The 12,660-nt window shown below is 47.7% G+C and overlaps 1 protein-coding gene across 1 annotated transcript; it reads left to right on the forward strand.

Annotated features, from left to right (window-relative positions):
• The first annotated feature begins 540 nt into the window (after positions 1-540).
• G6PC1 (glucose-6-phosphatase catalytic subunit 1) lies at positions 541-12,332 on the forward strand. The gene is made up of 5 exons (XM_084749223.1): positions 541-1,002; positions 4,555-4,664; positions 7,165-7,270; positions 9,941-10,056; positions 10,799-12,332. Exons 1-5 carry the CDS (start codon positions 773-775, stop codon positions 11,308-11,310), a joined length of 1,074 nt encoding a protein of 357 aa, XP_084605349.1. The 5' UTR covers positions 541-772; the 3' UTR covers positions 11,311-12,332.
• Positions 12,333-12,660: the final 328 nt, after the last annotated feature.

A 12,660-nucleotide genomic window follows, 5' to 3' on the forward strand; every position in this document is an offset into this window, starting at 1 on the left:
GTCCTCTGGGGGAGCATTCAGTGCTCTTAACCACTGAGCCATCTCTCCATACTAATGAAAAAACGTCTTGAAAGATTGTTTTCTTGCCTTAAGAAATATGACACTCAAAAAAAATAAAAATAAAAATAAAAATAAAAAAATAAAAAGAAATATGACACTCAGTATTGGAAAGATTGTTGGTTTTGCAAAGCAGAGGTAGACCCTGGACCCACATGAAGTTGATGAAAGGCCAAGGTGACAGTTCCCAGGACAACAGAACCCACTGCTTTTGTACATTCTAAATTAATAGCTCAAAATGTGGCTCCGCACCTCAGCAAACTTCCCTTTGTCTCCAAATAAATCAGCTGCAGACTTCCAAAAGCAGATGCCCTTGTAAGAGCTATGGTTGAAACAGACTCTGCCCCCAGCCTCTGGCCTGGCTTCAAGGATCAGGAAGGAGGGCAGCCCCTAGCACTGTCAAGCAGTGTGCCCAAGTTAATAATTGGCTCTGCCAATGGCCGATCAGGCTGTTTTTGTGTGCCTGTTTTGCTATTTTACGTAAATCACCCTGAACACGTTTGCATCAACCTACTGATGATACACCTTTGATCAATAGGTTTTAGACAAAAGTGGTTTTTGAGTCCAAAGATCAGGGCTGGGTTGACCTACAGACTGAATCCAGGGCATATAAAACAGGGGCAAGGCACAAGCTGATAGCAGAGCAATTGCTCCCCAGCCTGGACTCGCCGTGCGAACTCTGCTGGCAGCTTCCTGAGGTACCAAGGCAGCGAGGATGGAGGACGGGATGAATGTTCTCCACGACTTTGGGATCCGGTCGACTCGCTACCTCCAGATGAACTACAAAGACTCCCAGGACTGGTTCATCTTAGTGTCTGTGATCGCTGACCTCAGGAACGCCTTCTATGTCCTCTTTCCCATCTGGTTCCATCTGCAGGACACCGTGGGCATCAACCTCCTCTGGGTGGCAGTGGTCGGGGACTGGTTCAACCTCGTCTTTAAATGGTAAAAAACCATGGGGGGGGGGTGGGCAGAGGAGGAGGCTGCATTCTCTCTAGAAATGGCTGTCCTTCAGCAGGGGTACCCCCATACTGTTCACCAAGCTACAGCTTAGTCCCCCCACCCCCCGCCCCTGGCTGGAGAGTCTCTACAGAAAGAACAGAGGTTGTGAGAAATCACATCAGTGTCTGGAAATAAGGAAAGACTTCTGTCAGCTCTGAAGGGGTTTATTTTATTTTATTATTTTGAGATAAGGTCTTGCGTAGCTTCAGCCTAGTCTCAGATTTATTATGTAACAGACAATGGCCTTGAATTCCTTCTTCTTCCCCGGCCCCCCCCCCCCCCCCGCCCCGTGCCCCGAGGCAGGGTTTCTCTGTGTAGCCTTGGCTGTCCTAGACTCACTTTGTAGACCAGGCTGGCCTCAAACTCACAGTGATCCACCTGCCTCTGCCTCCCAAGTGCTGGGATTAAAGGCTTGAATTCCTTCTTGTCTCCACCTCCTGAGTGCCAGAAGCACAGTTTAGCATCCTGGGGATTGAACCCAGGGCTTTGATCTTGATGGCCAGGACTCCCCTGATGGAACTATATCCCAGGCCCTGAGAACAAGTTTTTTGCTTTTTTCGTTTTTTTGTTTTTCCAGAAAGGGTTTTTCTGTATAGCCTTGGCTGTCCTGGACTCGCTTTGTAAACCAGGCTGGCCTCAAACTCACAGAGATCTGTCTGCGTCTACCTCCCAAACGCTGGGATTAGAGATGTGTGCCACCACGCCAGGCTAAGGACAGGTTTTGTTGCTATTGTTGTTGTTGTTTTGTTTTTCAAGACAGGGTTTCTCTGTGTAGCCTTGGCTGTCCTGGACTCACTTTGTAGACCAGGCTGGCCTCGAACTTACAAAGATCCGCCTGCCTCTGCCTCCCGAGTCCTGGGATTAAAGGCATGCGCCACCACGCCCGGCTAGGGACAGGTTTTTAAGAAACAATTGTATTACTTTGAAGAAGGCTGGGTAGCATAGAAATAGATGTAGGGAAGGAGCAGGGAGGATATCAGAAAGAAGCAAATAACTTACAGCCTTTTGGTTAGGTAGTGAAAAGTAACCCAGACAGGCAGGACCTTGCTCTGCCACCTTCCAGCCGGAAAATTACATAAACTCTCTGAGCTCTGTCTTAGCATCTATAAACCTTGGTTCTCTCCAGAATCTTAATAATAATCACAATGAACATTTATTGAGCAGTTACTATGTGCCAGTCACCCTACCCCCTTGTGTGTGTGTGTGTGTGTGTGTGTGTGTGTGTGTATGTGTGTGTGTGTGTTGCAGGAGATTGTCCCCTGCACATTTAGAAAAGTGCTCCATCACCGAAGGGCACCATCATCCCAGGCCATGTGCTTTTCTGTGAGGCAGCTACTTATATTACAGGTCAGAGAGCAAGGCCTGAGTTTACCAGTAGGATCAAGATGGTTAGTAAGCAGCAGAGCCTGTCAGCATATGAAGAACTGAGTTACAGCCAGTGGCGGAAACTTGATATGGGGGGCTGAGGGGGGCGGTGAGGCAGCAGCCCTGATTTTTAACACTGGCCAGGTTGCATTGTGTAAATTTTTCCCATTATGGAAATATCCAAGTTATTGATGGCTCTTGCTTGGAAAATGTCAATGAGTATTTAGCGACTTGTTAGCCAGTGCGAGATAACCCTGGTACACTGCTGGTTTGGCCTGATTTCCTCAGCTAAACAATGCAGAGGAGCAGCTTTATCCTCCCTAGAACTTATCTGTGTCTGCTATCAGGTGTGTGTGTATGTGTGCATGCATGTGCATGTGCACGCATGGGTGTGCACATGTGTGTGTGCACATGTATGTACATGTATGTGTCTGTGTTTGTGGAGGCCAAAGGAGTCACTCCTCAGAAACTTTCTGAGACAAGGTCTCTGACTAGACTGGAGCTCACTGCGTAGATTAGACCACTGAGTCCTGGGGATCCACCTGCCTGAACCCCCACTCCCGTCTGCCACCATGCCCTGGATGTTTTTTTTCCCCATAGGATGGTGATAGAGTTCTGGGTTTTGTGTTTTCATAGCAGATATTTTACCTACTGAGCCATCTCCTAGCCCCTGTTTCCCTGCTTCCCGTGTGTGTGTGTGTGTGTGTGTGTGTGTGTGTGTGTGTAGACAGAACCTCACTATGTAGCTCTGGCTGTCCTAAAGCTTACCGTGTCCACCAGGCTGGCCTCAAATTCATACAGATCTGCCTGCTCCTGAGTCCCGAGTGTTAGGATTAAAGGTGTGCACCAACATGCCTGGCTTTTCCTTGTGCTTTTTAAGATTGGGGGTGGGGTGGGGGTGGGGTTGGTCCTCTCATTCTGTAGCCTGGGCTAGCCTGGAACTGATTAAATAGTCCAGTTTGGTCTTAACTCAGGCCTCCTCTCAAGTGCTAGGATTACAAGTGTGAGCCACCGTGCCTACTTTGTCTGTTTTTATGTTCTCAGACCTGAAGGCAGGGCCTGCACATGCTCTTTATTACGGAACTATATATCTTCAGCCCCAGGCATTTTTGTTTTTCTTAAAAGACAAGGTCTCTTACTATGTAGTCTGGGCTGGCCTTCAACTTGTATTTCACCAGCCTTAGAGACCAGGGGCTAGGATTAGAGGTGTGCACAGATAGAGCCAGCTCCAGGGCGTTCCCTGTTTTGTTTTTGAGTCAAAGAATCATGTGACATGGGTTGGCCTGAAACTCAGTAAGTAGCTGAAAATTCACTGTGAACTTCTAATCCACTCCTTCAGTCAGACAAGGATTACAGGTGCGTGCTTACCTGCCTGGTGTGTGTGTGTGTGTGTGTGTGTGTGTGTGTGTGTGTGTGTGTGTACATGCACACCTCAGCATGCACATGGAGGTCAGAGGACAGAGGAAGTCTATTCTCTCCTTCCACCATGTGGATCCCAAGGATCGAACTCAAGTCATCAGGTTTAGGGGTAAGCTCCGTTACCTGCTGAGCCATCTTGCTGGCCACTCCTGGTGATTCCTTTTGTTTGTTTGTTTGTTTTTTTGAGATCCACTTTGTAGACCAGGCTGGCCTCGAACTTACAGAGATCTGCCTGCCTCTGCCTCCCTAATGCTGGCATTAAAGGCATGCGCCACCATGCCGGACCTGATACTATGTTTATGTTTAAATAGATAATACATTCACCTGTTCAGATTTCAGAAGTTTTCCATTGTGTCATACAACGTTTCCCCCAACCCCTACCTCCTGCTCAGGCCTCTCCCCTGCCACCTCAAAGGCAATACATACTCAAGCCTCTTTCTGTCTTTGAAAAATGTGAGCTTTCCAGGAGGCAGAGGCAGGTGGATCGCTGTGAGTTTGAGGCCAGCTTGGTCTACAAAGTGAGTCCAGGTCAGCGAAGGCTGCACAGAGAAACCCTGTCTCAAAAAAGCAAAAGAGAGAGAGAGAGAGAGAGAGAGAGAGAGAGAGAGAGAGAGAGAGAGAGAGAGAGAGAAGACAAAGAAAAGAAAATGTGAGCTTCCAGCAAAATCACACACTTGATCACTCCTGACATTGTCCCTGCTGTTTCCACAGGATTCTTTTTGGACAGCGCCCCTACTGGTGGGTCCTGGACACTGACTACTACAGCAACACCTCCGTGCCTCTGATAAAGCAGTTCCCTGTCACCTGTGAGACTGGACCAGGTGAGAGTCCTAACCCTCACTGCGGGGGGGGGGGGGGAGGGGCGGGGGGACGGGGGGACATCATTCTTTATAGACTTGCACTGACACCGACCTTGAGGAGGCTTGAGGACAGCCACTGCTTCACTCTTTTGTCACAATTCAATTTGTCTTCCGTTTGGTACAAATTCATAGCAGCAGGGAACCTCTGTTGCTAGTTTGGAAACCTAAGTGACACTTCCAGGATTAAAGTCCAAGGGAGGCAGTGGCACACCCACAGGCAATAGTTAGTCAGGATAACCGAGCCAGAGCCCCGTCTCCAGAGAGGGGACAGTGATGGACAGAAGCCTGAGGCCTTGGTTGCCCCTCTTAGCAGCCCGGCCCAGGGAACACGGTCCTCTAAGCAGACTGTCTCATCCTCATGCTACCTGCAGTTTTTGTCTTATTTGGGGGAGTTTATTTCTTTGTTTTGAGGTATGTCCTCACATAAACCGGACTGGTCCTAAACTCACTAGGCAATTGATGATGACTTTCTGATCCTCCTGCCTCCCCCACCTGCCTCCAAGGACTGGAGTGGCAGGTATGGCAGACACACACTTTACCAACTGAGCCACATCCCAAGAGTAACTTCTGTTGTATTAGTTATAGACAAATAGGAATTGTTAGGTCAAATGATGGACTTTTTTAAAAAATGAGAAATATGGGGCTGGAGAGATGGCTCAGAGGTTAAGAGCACTGACTGCTCTTCCAAAGGTCATGAGTTCAATTCCCAGCAACCACATGGTGGCTCACAACGATCTATAATGAAATCTGTATACATAATAAATAAGTAAATCTTTAAAATAAAAAAAAATAAACATGAGAAATATCCAATAAGACCTTCCCAGAAAGTCTCTGTGCCATTATCCCCTCCTTAGGGTCCCTCCCTGGCCTTCTGGACTAGACAACATCTTGGATGTTTAATCTAAAGACCATTGGTCTCCCTAGCTCTAATTTTTACTGAGGACCTACCATGTGCCAAGACTTCTTCTAGAAGCCCGAGATACCTTTGCTAGTGAACAAAGCAAAGAAAGATCCAGGCTTTATAGGACTAAAATTTGAAGAAAACGGGTCAGTGTACAAAGAAATAATAATAAATCAGCAAGACAGAGTATTAGAAGATAATTTGCAAAAAGAAGAAAGGGAAGAGAAAAAAAAGTGGCTGGGGAGATGGCTCAGCAGTCAAGATCACCGGCTTCTCTTCCAAAGGACCCAGGTTCAACTCCTGACATCCATACGGCATCTCAGGGCTGTTTGTAGCTCCAGTTTCAGGGGATCTAAGTCTTCTATAAATACTGCATGCACATACTGAACAGACATACATGCAGATAAAGCACACATAAATGTAATTTTTTTTAATAGGGGAGGAGTGGGGAGAGAGTGAGAAAGTCTGTCCCTGAGATTTCCTGGAATGCTGACTGGAGAGAGCAGTTGTTACTCTCCAGAGCCACAACTGTGCAGGCGAAGGGATGTGCCGATGGGCAGAAAGAGAAGTTCAGTTGTGACTAAATCTCACATGACTCCACAAGGAGCTCTCAAACTGGAGATTTTTCTTCAAAGATTGCTCTGAACAGGTCAAGGGCACCGGCCTTTATGGCATAATACAGACAAGTTATGGGGAGCAAGCTACACCGAGGTATAGAGGATACCAGTGACCAAGATGGCTGTCTTCAGCCAAAGCCATGCTCCCAAAAGGCTGAGAGTTAAGGTCCACCTACAACCACATTCTTACCAACATTCTGTCGGGGGTGGGGGGGGGTGTGGATGGTAGATCTCAGGAATGGGAAGCAACTATAAGTTGGTCAGAGTAGGTCTCATTGAAAAGGTGACATCTGGCGGGGCAGTGGTGGCGCACGCTTTTAATCCCAGCACTCGGGAGGCAGAGGGAGGCGGATCTCTGTGAGTTCGAGGCCAGCCTGGTCTACAAAGTGAGTCCAGGACAGTCAAGGCTACACAGAGAAACCCTGTCTTGAAAAACCAAATAAATAAATAAGTAAATAAAGGTGGCATCTGAGTCAAGACTTGAAGAGGCAAGGGAGTTGACCCAAGGAATTCTGGGAGAAGAGCATGCCTGTTATGCTTAGAGGCGAGCAACGAGCCAGTGTGGTCAGAGCAGAGCGAGAAGGGAAGTAGATGGGAACGGCTGGTGGGCAGATCAGAGTGTAATCTGCACCCCCCAGTGTCCTGATTCCTGTACAATCTCCAGACCGTTCTGTAACTGCAAGAGCAGCGAATGTCCCTTTGTGTTTGCTGACCACTGTACTCCCACGCCCTTGCACCATGATTGGTACACAGTGTGGATTCAATTTGTTAAATAACTGAATTATAGATAAATGAGTAGATAGTAAGACTAATGCATAGGTGGATGGGAGGCATGATGCATGGATGGGCTGATGGACGGGTAGATGTGTGGATGGTGCCTCAGAAGTCTCTCGAATGGACATTTTTCCATCTTTAGCCCATTCATCTCCTTTCTGTCCTCTAGGGAGTCCTTCCGGCCATGCTATGGGCACAGCAGGTGTATACTACGTGATGGTCACTTCTACCCTCGCTATCTTTCGTGGAAAGAAAAAGCCAACTTACGGATTCCGGTAAGAACTTACCACTAGGGGTGTGGGTGAGCAAAAAACTCTATAGCTGGCACAGAGCTGTCCTTCCTACTTCCCCAGCCCCATGCTCACACCTGCGGCTGACACTAGTTAAGAGTTGTGGCAATTCTGCTGTGAGTTAACATCACAGACTGTTAGGGCCAGAAGGAATCCACTAGGGTGGCCCCTGTTTCAGACAAAGAACTACGGCTTACCAACATAAACAGAGATTCTACCGAGCATCTGGAGCAGTGATTCTCAACCTGTGGGTTTACACTCCTTGGGGGGCGGGGGTCACGTATCAGGTATCCTGCATATCAGATATTCACACTATGGTTAGTAACAGTAGCAAAATTACAGTTCTGAAGTAGCAGCAGCAAAGTGATTTTATGGTTGTGGTCATCACAACACAAGGAACTGGATTAAAGGGTTGCAGCGTTAGGAAGGCTGAGAGGGAGTGGCAAGGCTTAGATTAAACTCATTATTTCATCCGTTCATCTATAGGCTTGGTTCTGGGTATCAAACCTGGGGCTTTGTGCATGTTGTATAACTGCTCTGTCATGGAACTACATCTCCAGCATTAAAAATAAAAATCCACTGGACAGTAGTGGCGCACGCCTTTAATCCCAGCACTTGGGAGGCAGAGGCAGGCAGATATTTGTGAGTTCGAAGCCAGCCTGATCTACAGAGCAAGTTCTAGGAAGCCAGAGAAAGCCTGTCTTGAAAAACCAAAAAATAAAAAATAAAAAATAAAAATAAAAAAATCTGCTTCTGTATCAGCCTGGAGTCACCTCATACAGGTTAAAAAAAAAACAGACATAAGATGATCCTAATGTGGAGACCCTAGGTATTCAGTCAGGATGTAAATCCTTAGTTATCAAACAGATATAATCAGGCAGTTAAAAGACATAGAAAGAGGGCCTAGAGAGATGGCTCAGTGGTTAAAAATACTGGAGGTGCTTCTGGAGGACCTGGGTTCAGTTCCCAGCAGCCTATATGTTGGTTCGCAGCTGTCTGTAACCCCGGTTCCTGGAGATCTGACTCCATCTTCTGACCTCTGTGGACTCTGGGCATATACATAGTTGTTTTTAAGCCTGCTAGCTCGGTGAGGCAGAGGAAGCATTCAGCTAACCTTCCTGCTCAGCCAAAGCCCTCCCCTGCAAAAACAACAACAACAAAAAACAACAACAAAAAAAAACCCTCTCCTACTCCACATTGTCTCAAAAAACCCCTCAAACTCAACGTCCCTTCCTTCTACTTCCTGTGCACCCCTCTATCAGTCCTCCTGACTTCCTCTCACTCTCTATAGTTGTGTTTTTTTTTTTTCTCCTATGTTCACTCCTGTCAACTGGTTGCTTGTTCTGCCTCTTGATCTGTGGTTGACTTTATTTAATCCTGTTTACAATATTCAAACCAAAAGCTTTTGGGGTAAAGACGTGTGCTAGGGCTAAGCCAGACCACAACTAGAAACAGGTTTTTCCAGTAAACAACACAATCTTGGGGTTCATAGTATGATCAAATATCCTGCACCAATATGTGGTATAAAGCAAAATACACATACACATAAAAATACATATAAATGATGCCGGTGTGATGGAGAACCAGGAGTTCAAGATCATCCTCAGCTGGGGCTGGAGAGATGGCTCAGAGGTTAAGAGCACTATCTGTTCTTCCAAAGGTCCTGAGTTCAATTCCCAGCAACTGTACGGTGACTCACAACCATCTATAATGAGATCCTGTGCCCTCTTCTGGCGTTCAGGCATACACAGAGGCAGAACATTGAATATATAATAAAAAAAAATTTTTTTAAATCATCCTCAGCCACATAGAGAGTTTGAAGCCAACCTAGACTATATGTAGGGCCCCTCTCAAAAAAAAAAAAATAATAATAAACCCTGAGTCAGTAAGATGCTAGCTCTGCAATCCTCATAAAGGTGAAGGAAAAAAAAATCCTCATGAGGTTGCCCTCAACTTTTATCCACATGCTAGGCACACATGCACCCCACTCCCATACCCACATCATATACAGAAACACAATCATAATAAATTGAAGGTTTCTTAAAAGAGAAAAAATTCGCATAAACATGGTCTTAGTTGCTTTTCTATTGCTTTGATGAAACACCACGACCAAGGCAACTTAAGGAAGGGAAGGCTTATGCGGGTCTCAGTTCCACAGGGCTGAGTCTATCCATTGTGGCAGAGAAACATGGTGGCAGAAACAGCTGAGAGCCCACGTGTTAAACTACAAGCACCAATCAGAGAGAGCAGACTCAAAATCATCAACACGCACGCATGCACGCATGCGCGCACACGCACATGCGCACACACGCGCACGCACGCACGCACGTACAGCCAGTTTTTAAGCTCTCCAAACTGCCCCTTCCTCTATCAGGGCCATGCCTCCAAATCCTACGCAAACAGGACCACTAACCGTAGACCAAGGAGTCAAATGTCTGAGAATGGGGCTTGGGGGGGGGGGGCGGGGCGGGGAGGATCTCACTCAAAACACTCACAGGCACCATGCACTTTTGAACTTTTGAGTAAGACTCCCAATTTCTAAAAATTCCTCTGGCAGAGGCTCACTTTGCCAGGTTCCACCGCTCCCGCCAGAGCCGCTGTCTTTGCCGAAGGGTCCGAATTTGGGTTACGGAGCGATTGCCTATTCTCTCGCAGGTGTCTGAACATCGTCCTGTGGTTGGGATACTGGGCTGTCCAGCTGAACGTCTGTCTGTCCCGGATCTACCTTGCGGCTCATTTTCCCCACCAGGTTGTGGCTGGAGTCTTGTCAGGTACTGGCGGCCCTGACTCCTTTCCCACCCACTTCCTATATCCTCAGGACCTTCCTCCATCAGCAGGTCTCTGTGCTGTAAGCCTTTCCGTGGCTTACGAGCTGGCCAGGTGTGGTGGCGCACTCCTTTAATCCCAGCACTTGGGAAGCAGAGGCAGGAGGATCACTGTGAGTTCGAGGCCCACCTGGTCTACAAAGTGAGTCCAGGACAGCCAAGGCTACACAGAGAAACCCTCTCTCAAAAAAAAAAAAAAGTGACAATGGTCTACTGTATGGCTCAGTGGGTTAAGGCATTTACTACCAACCCTGACAGCCTGAGTTTAAACTTGGGACCCACATGGTAGAAAGAACCAACTCCTGTGGCTTGCCTTTTGACCTCCACACAGGTGCCATGTCACATGCATGCCCTCCCACACACGAACAAACATACTTTACACACACATACCCAATAAATAGATAGATGCAGTGAAAATTAGAACAAACAAAAGAGAAAAAGTCCATTCAAAACTGAATAAATGGGCTTGTCTGCCCTGAGTGACTCCTAGAAGAAACAGGTCCTGACACACACAACAGGAAACTTAAACTCAGTGGGAAGGGTGTATGGGATACGATTCTTCCATCTGAAAGACCCTCTTGAGGACCTTCCACTTTGGTGTGTGATGGAATCGCATCTGGGTGTATGACGTCATCTTCCCCTCCCCCCGTGGCCGCCTCTGTTTCTCACAGTTCTTTCCTCTGCACAGGCATCGCTGTGGCTGAAACTTTCAGCCGCATCCGGGGCATCTACAATGCCAGCCTCAAGAAGTACTGTCTCATCACCTTCTTCCTGTTTGGTTTCGCACTCGGATTTTATCTGCTGCTAAAAGGGGTAGGGGTGGACCTCCTGTGGACTTTGGAGAAAGCCAAGAGATGGTGTGAACGGCCGGAGTGGGTCCACCTGGACACCACACCCTTCGCCAGCCTCTTCAAAAACCTGGGGACCCTCTTGGGATTGGGACTGGCCCTCAACTCCAGCATGTACCGGAAGAGCCGCAAGGGAGAACTCAGGAAGTCGCTCCCCTTCCGCCTAGCCTGCATCGGGACCTCCTTGGTCCTTCTGCACCTCTTTGACTCTTTGAAACCTCCACCCCAGAACGAATTGGTCTTCTACATCTTGTCTTTCTGCAAGAGTGCGACGGTCCCCTTTGCATCTGTCAGTCTTATCCCCTACTGCCTATCCCGAGTCCTGGGCCAGACACACAAGAAGTCTTTGTAAGGCATGTGGGGATCCTTGGTATTTAAAGTCAGTGACCTGTGCAAAGGACTGGGGGCAGCCAAAGCCTTCTGCAACCCACTGCGGGAGCCAGAGGTGCTCCCATCAGCCCCGGTAACTCCCCGGTGTCTTTCTTTGCTGTCTTAAACCAAAAAGGTGAATTTTGTAAAGCGAACAGGGCTGTTTGAGGAAACGTTGAGAGGTAGAAGTTGGGTCATTCTGGATGTTTCCCTTGAAGACCCACTTACCATTCTCCTGTCAGATATAGAAGAACAAGCCCAGGCCAGAGGTTCTGACTGGGAACTCGCTTCCGGTACGGAATCCTCCCAGCTGGAACAAGGGAAAGACCACAGGGCGCAGGACCAGGAGGCAGGGTGGTGTCTCGTGTGCGGAGCAGACCATGTGCCAGTTAGAGGGGGGTAATCCTGCTTCTGCCTTTTCTCTACTGTACAGAAAAGTCACACTGTGCGCTTGTGTCACTGAACGGCCATGGCGACTGTGTCACTGCACATTCGGAGCGTTCAGGCATCATCGACTGCTCTACCACAGCCTCAGCCTAGGTCTGCGGTCCCTAGACCTCTCCACTGGTCCCCTGACTTGGCTGGGGGACCCTCGGGTGTCCAGCGGGCAACTGTTTGGTGGTGCTTTTGTAGGATTAAATTAAACTCTGAAATCTTGGGCGAAATGGCAAGGGGAGAGCCAGGGTTCCTCTCCCCCGAAGGTCACTCCTGATGCTACTTTTGGTTCCTGGAGCAGCCATATGACTCCTTTCTGTAGCCCAAGCCGGCCAAGAACTCATTCTTAGAGGAAAAGGCAGCTCCTCCCTGCCTGTTCTCCGCTCTGGGTGGATTTGCAGAGTATGTTCAGAAAGAAAAGATGCTGAGCTATTTATTCAAAATCCCTGTTTTTGCTACGAATTCTGCATGTATTCCTACCCACGCCAAGTACCTTGTTCTTAACATCGTTGAAAAGAAATCTACATGTGTGCAGTATTTTATTAAAATAACATTTTATTTAAGAATGCACTGTTGCTTATTACTCTATTTTGTTTCATTTTTTCCCTCTTATCCATATTTTCAGTTGATGTGTATGGGTATTTTGTCTGTATGTATGTCTGTGCACCGTATATCTCTACAGATTCCAGACAAGGGGGTTAGATCTCCTAGAAGCGGAGTTACAGATGTTGTGAGCTGCCTTGTGGGTGCTGGGAATTGAACCCCGTCTTCAATCACATGTAAAAGTGCCGAGCATGCTAGTGCACATTTGTAATACCAGCAGTGGTGACATGGGAGGGGAAAAAGGTTGAACCTGAACTTAGGTTCGAAGGTGGCACTCCAGGTCAAGGAGAGATCT

Source organism: Acomys minous (genome assembly GCF_964271855.1).
Source record: "Acomys minous genome assembly, chromosome: 12".
NCBI classification, from domain to species: domain Eukaryota; kingdom Metazoa; phylum Chordata; class Mammalia; order Rodentia; family Muridae; genus Acomys; species Acomys minous.

Bases quoted from the DNA above. Each gene is read 5' to 3' on its own strand.
- G6PC1 (XM_084749223.1), top strand. From the start codon at position 773: ATGGAGGACGGGATGAATGTTCTCCACGACTTTGGGATCCGGTCGACT. The intron at 1,003-4,554 runs GTAAAAAACCAT...CTGTTTCCACAG, and splicing joins TTCAACCTCGTCTTTAAATG to GATTCTTTTTGGACAGCGCC. The intron at 7,271-9,940 runs GTAAGAACTTAC...ATTCTCTCGCAG, and splicing joins AAGCCAACTTACGGATTCCG to GTGTCTGAACATCGTCCTGT.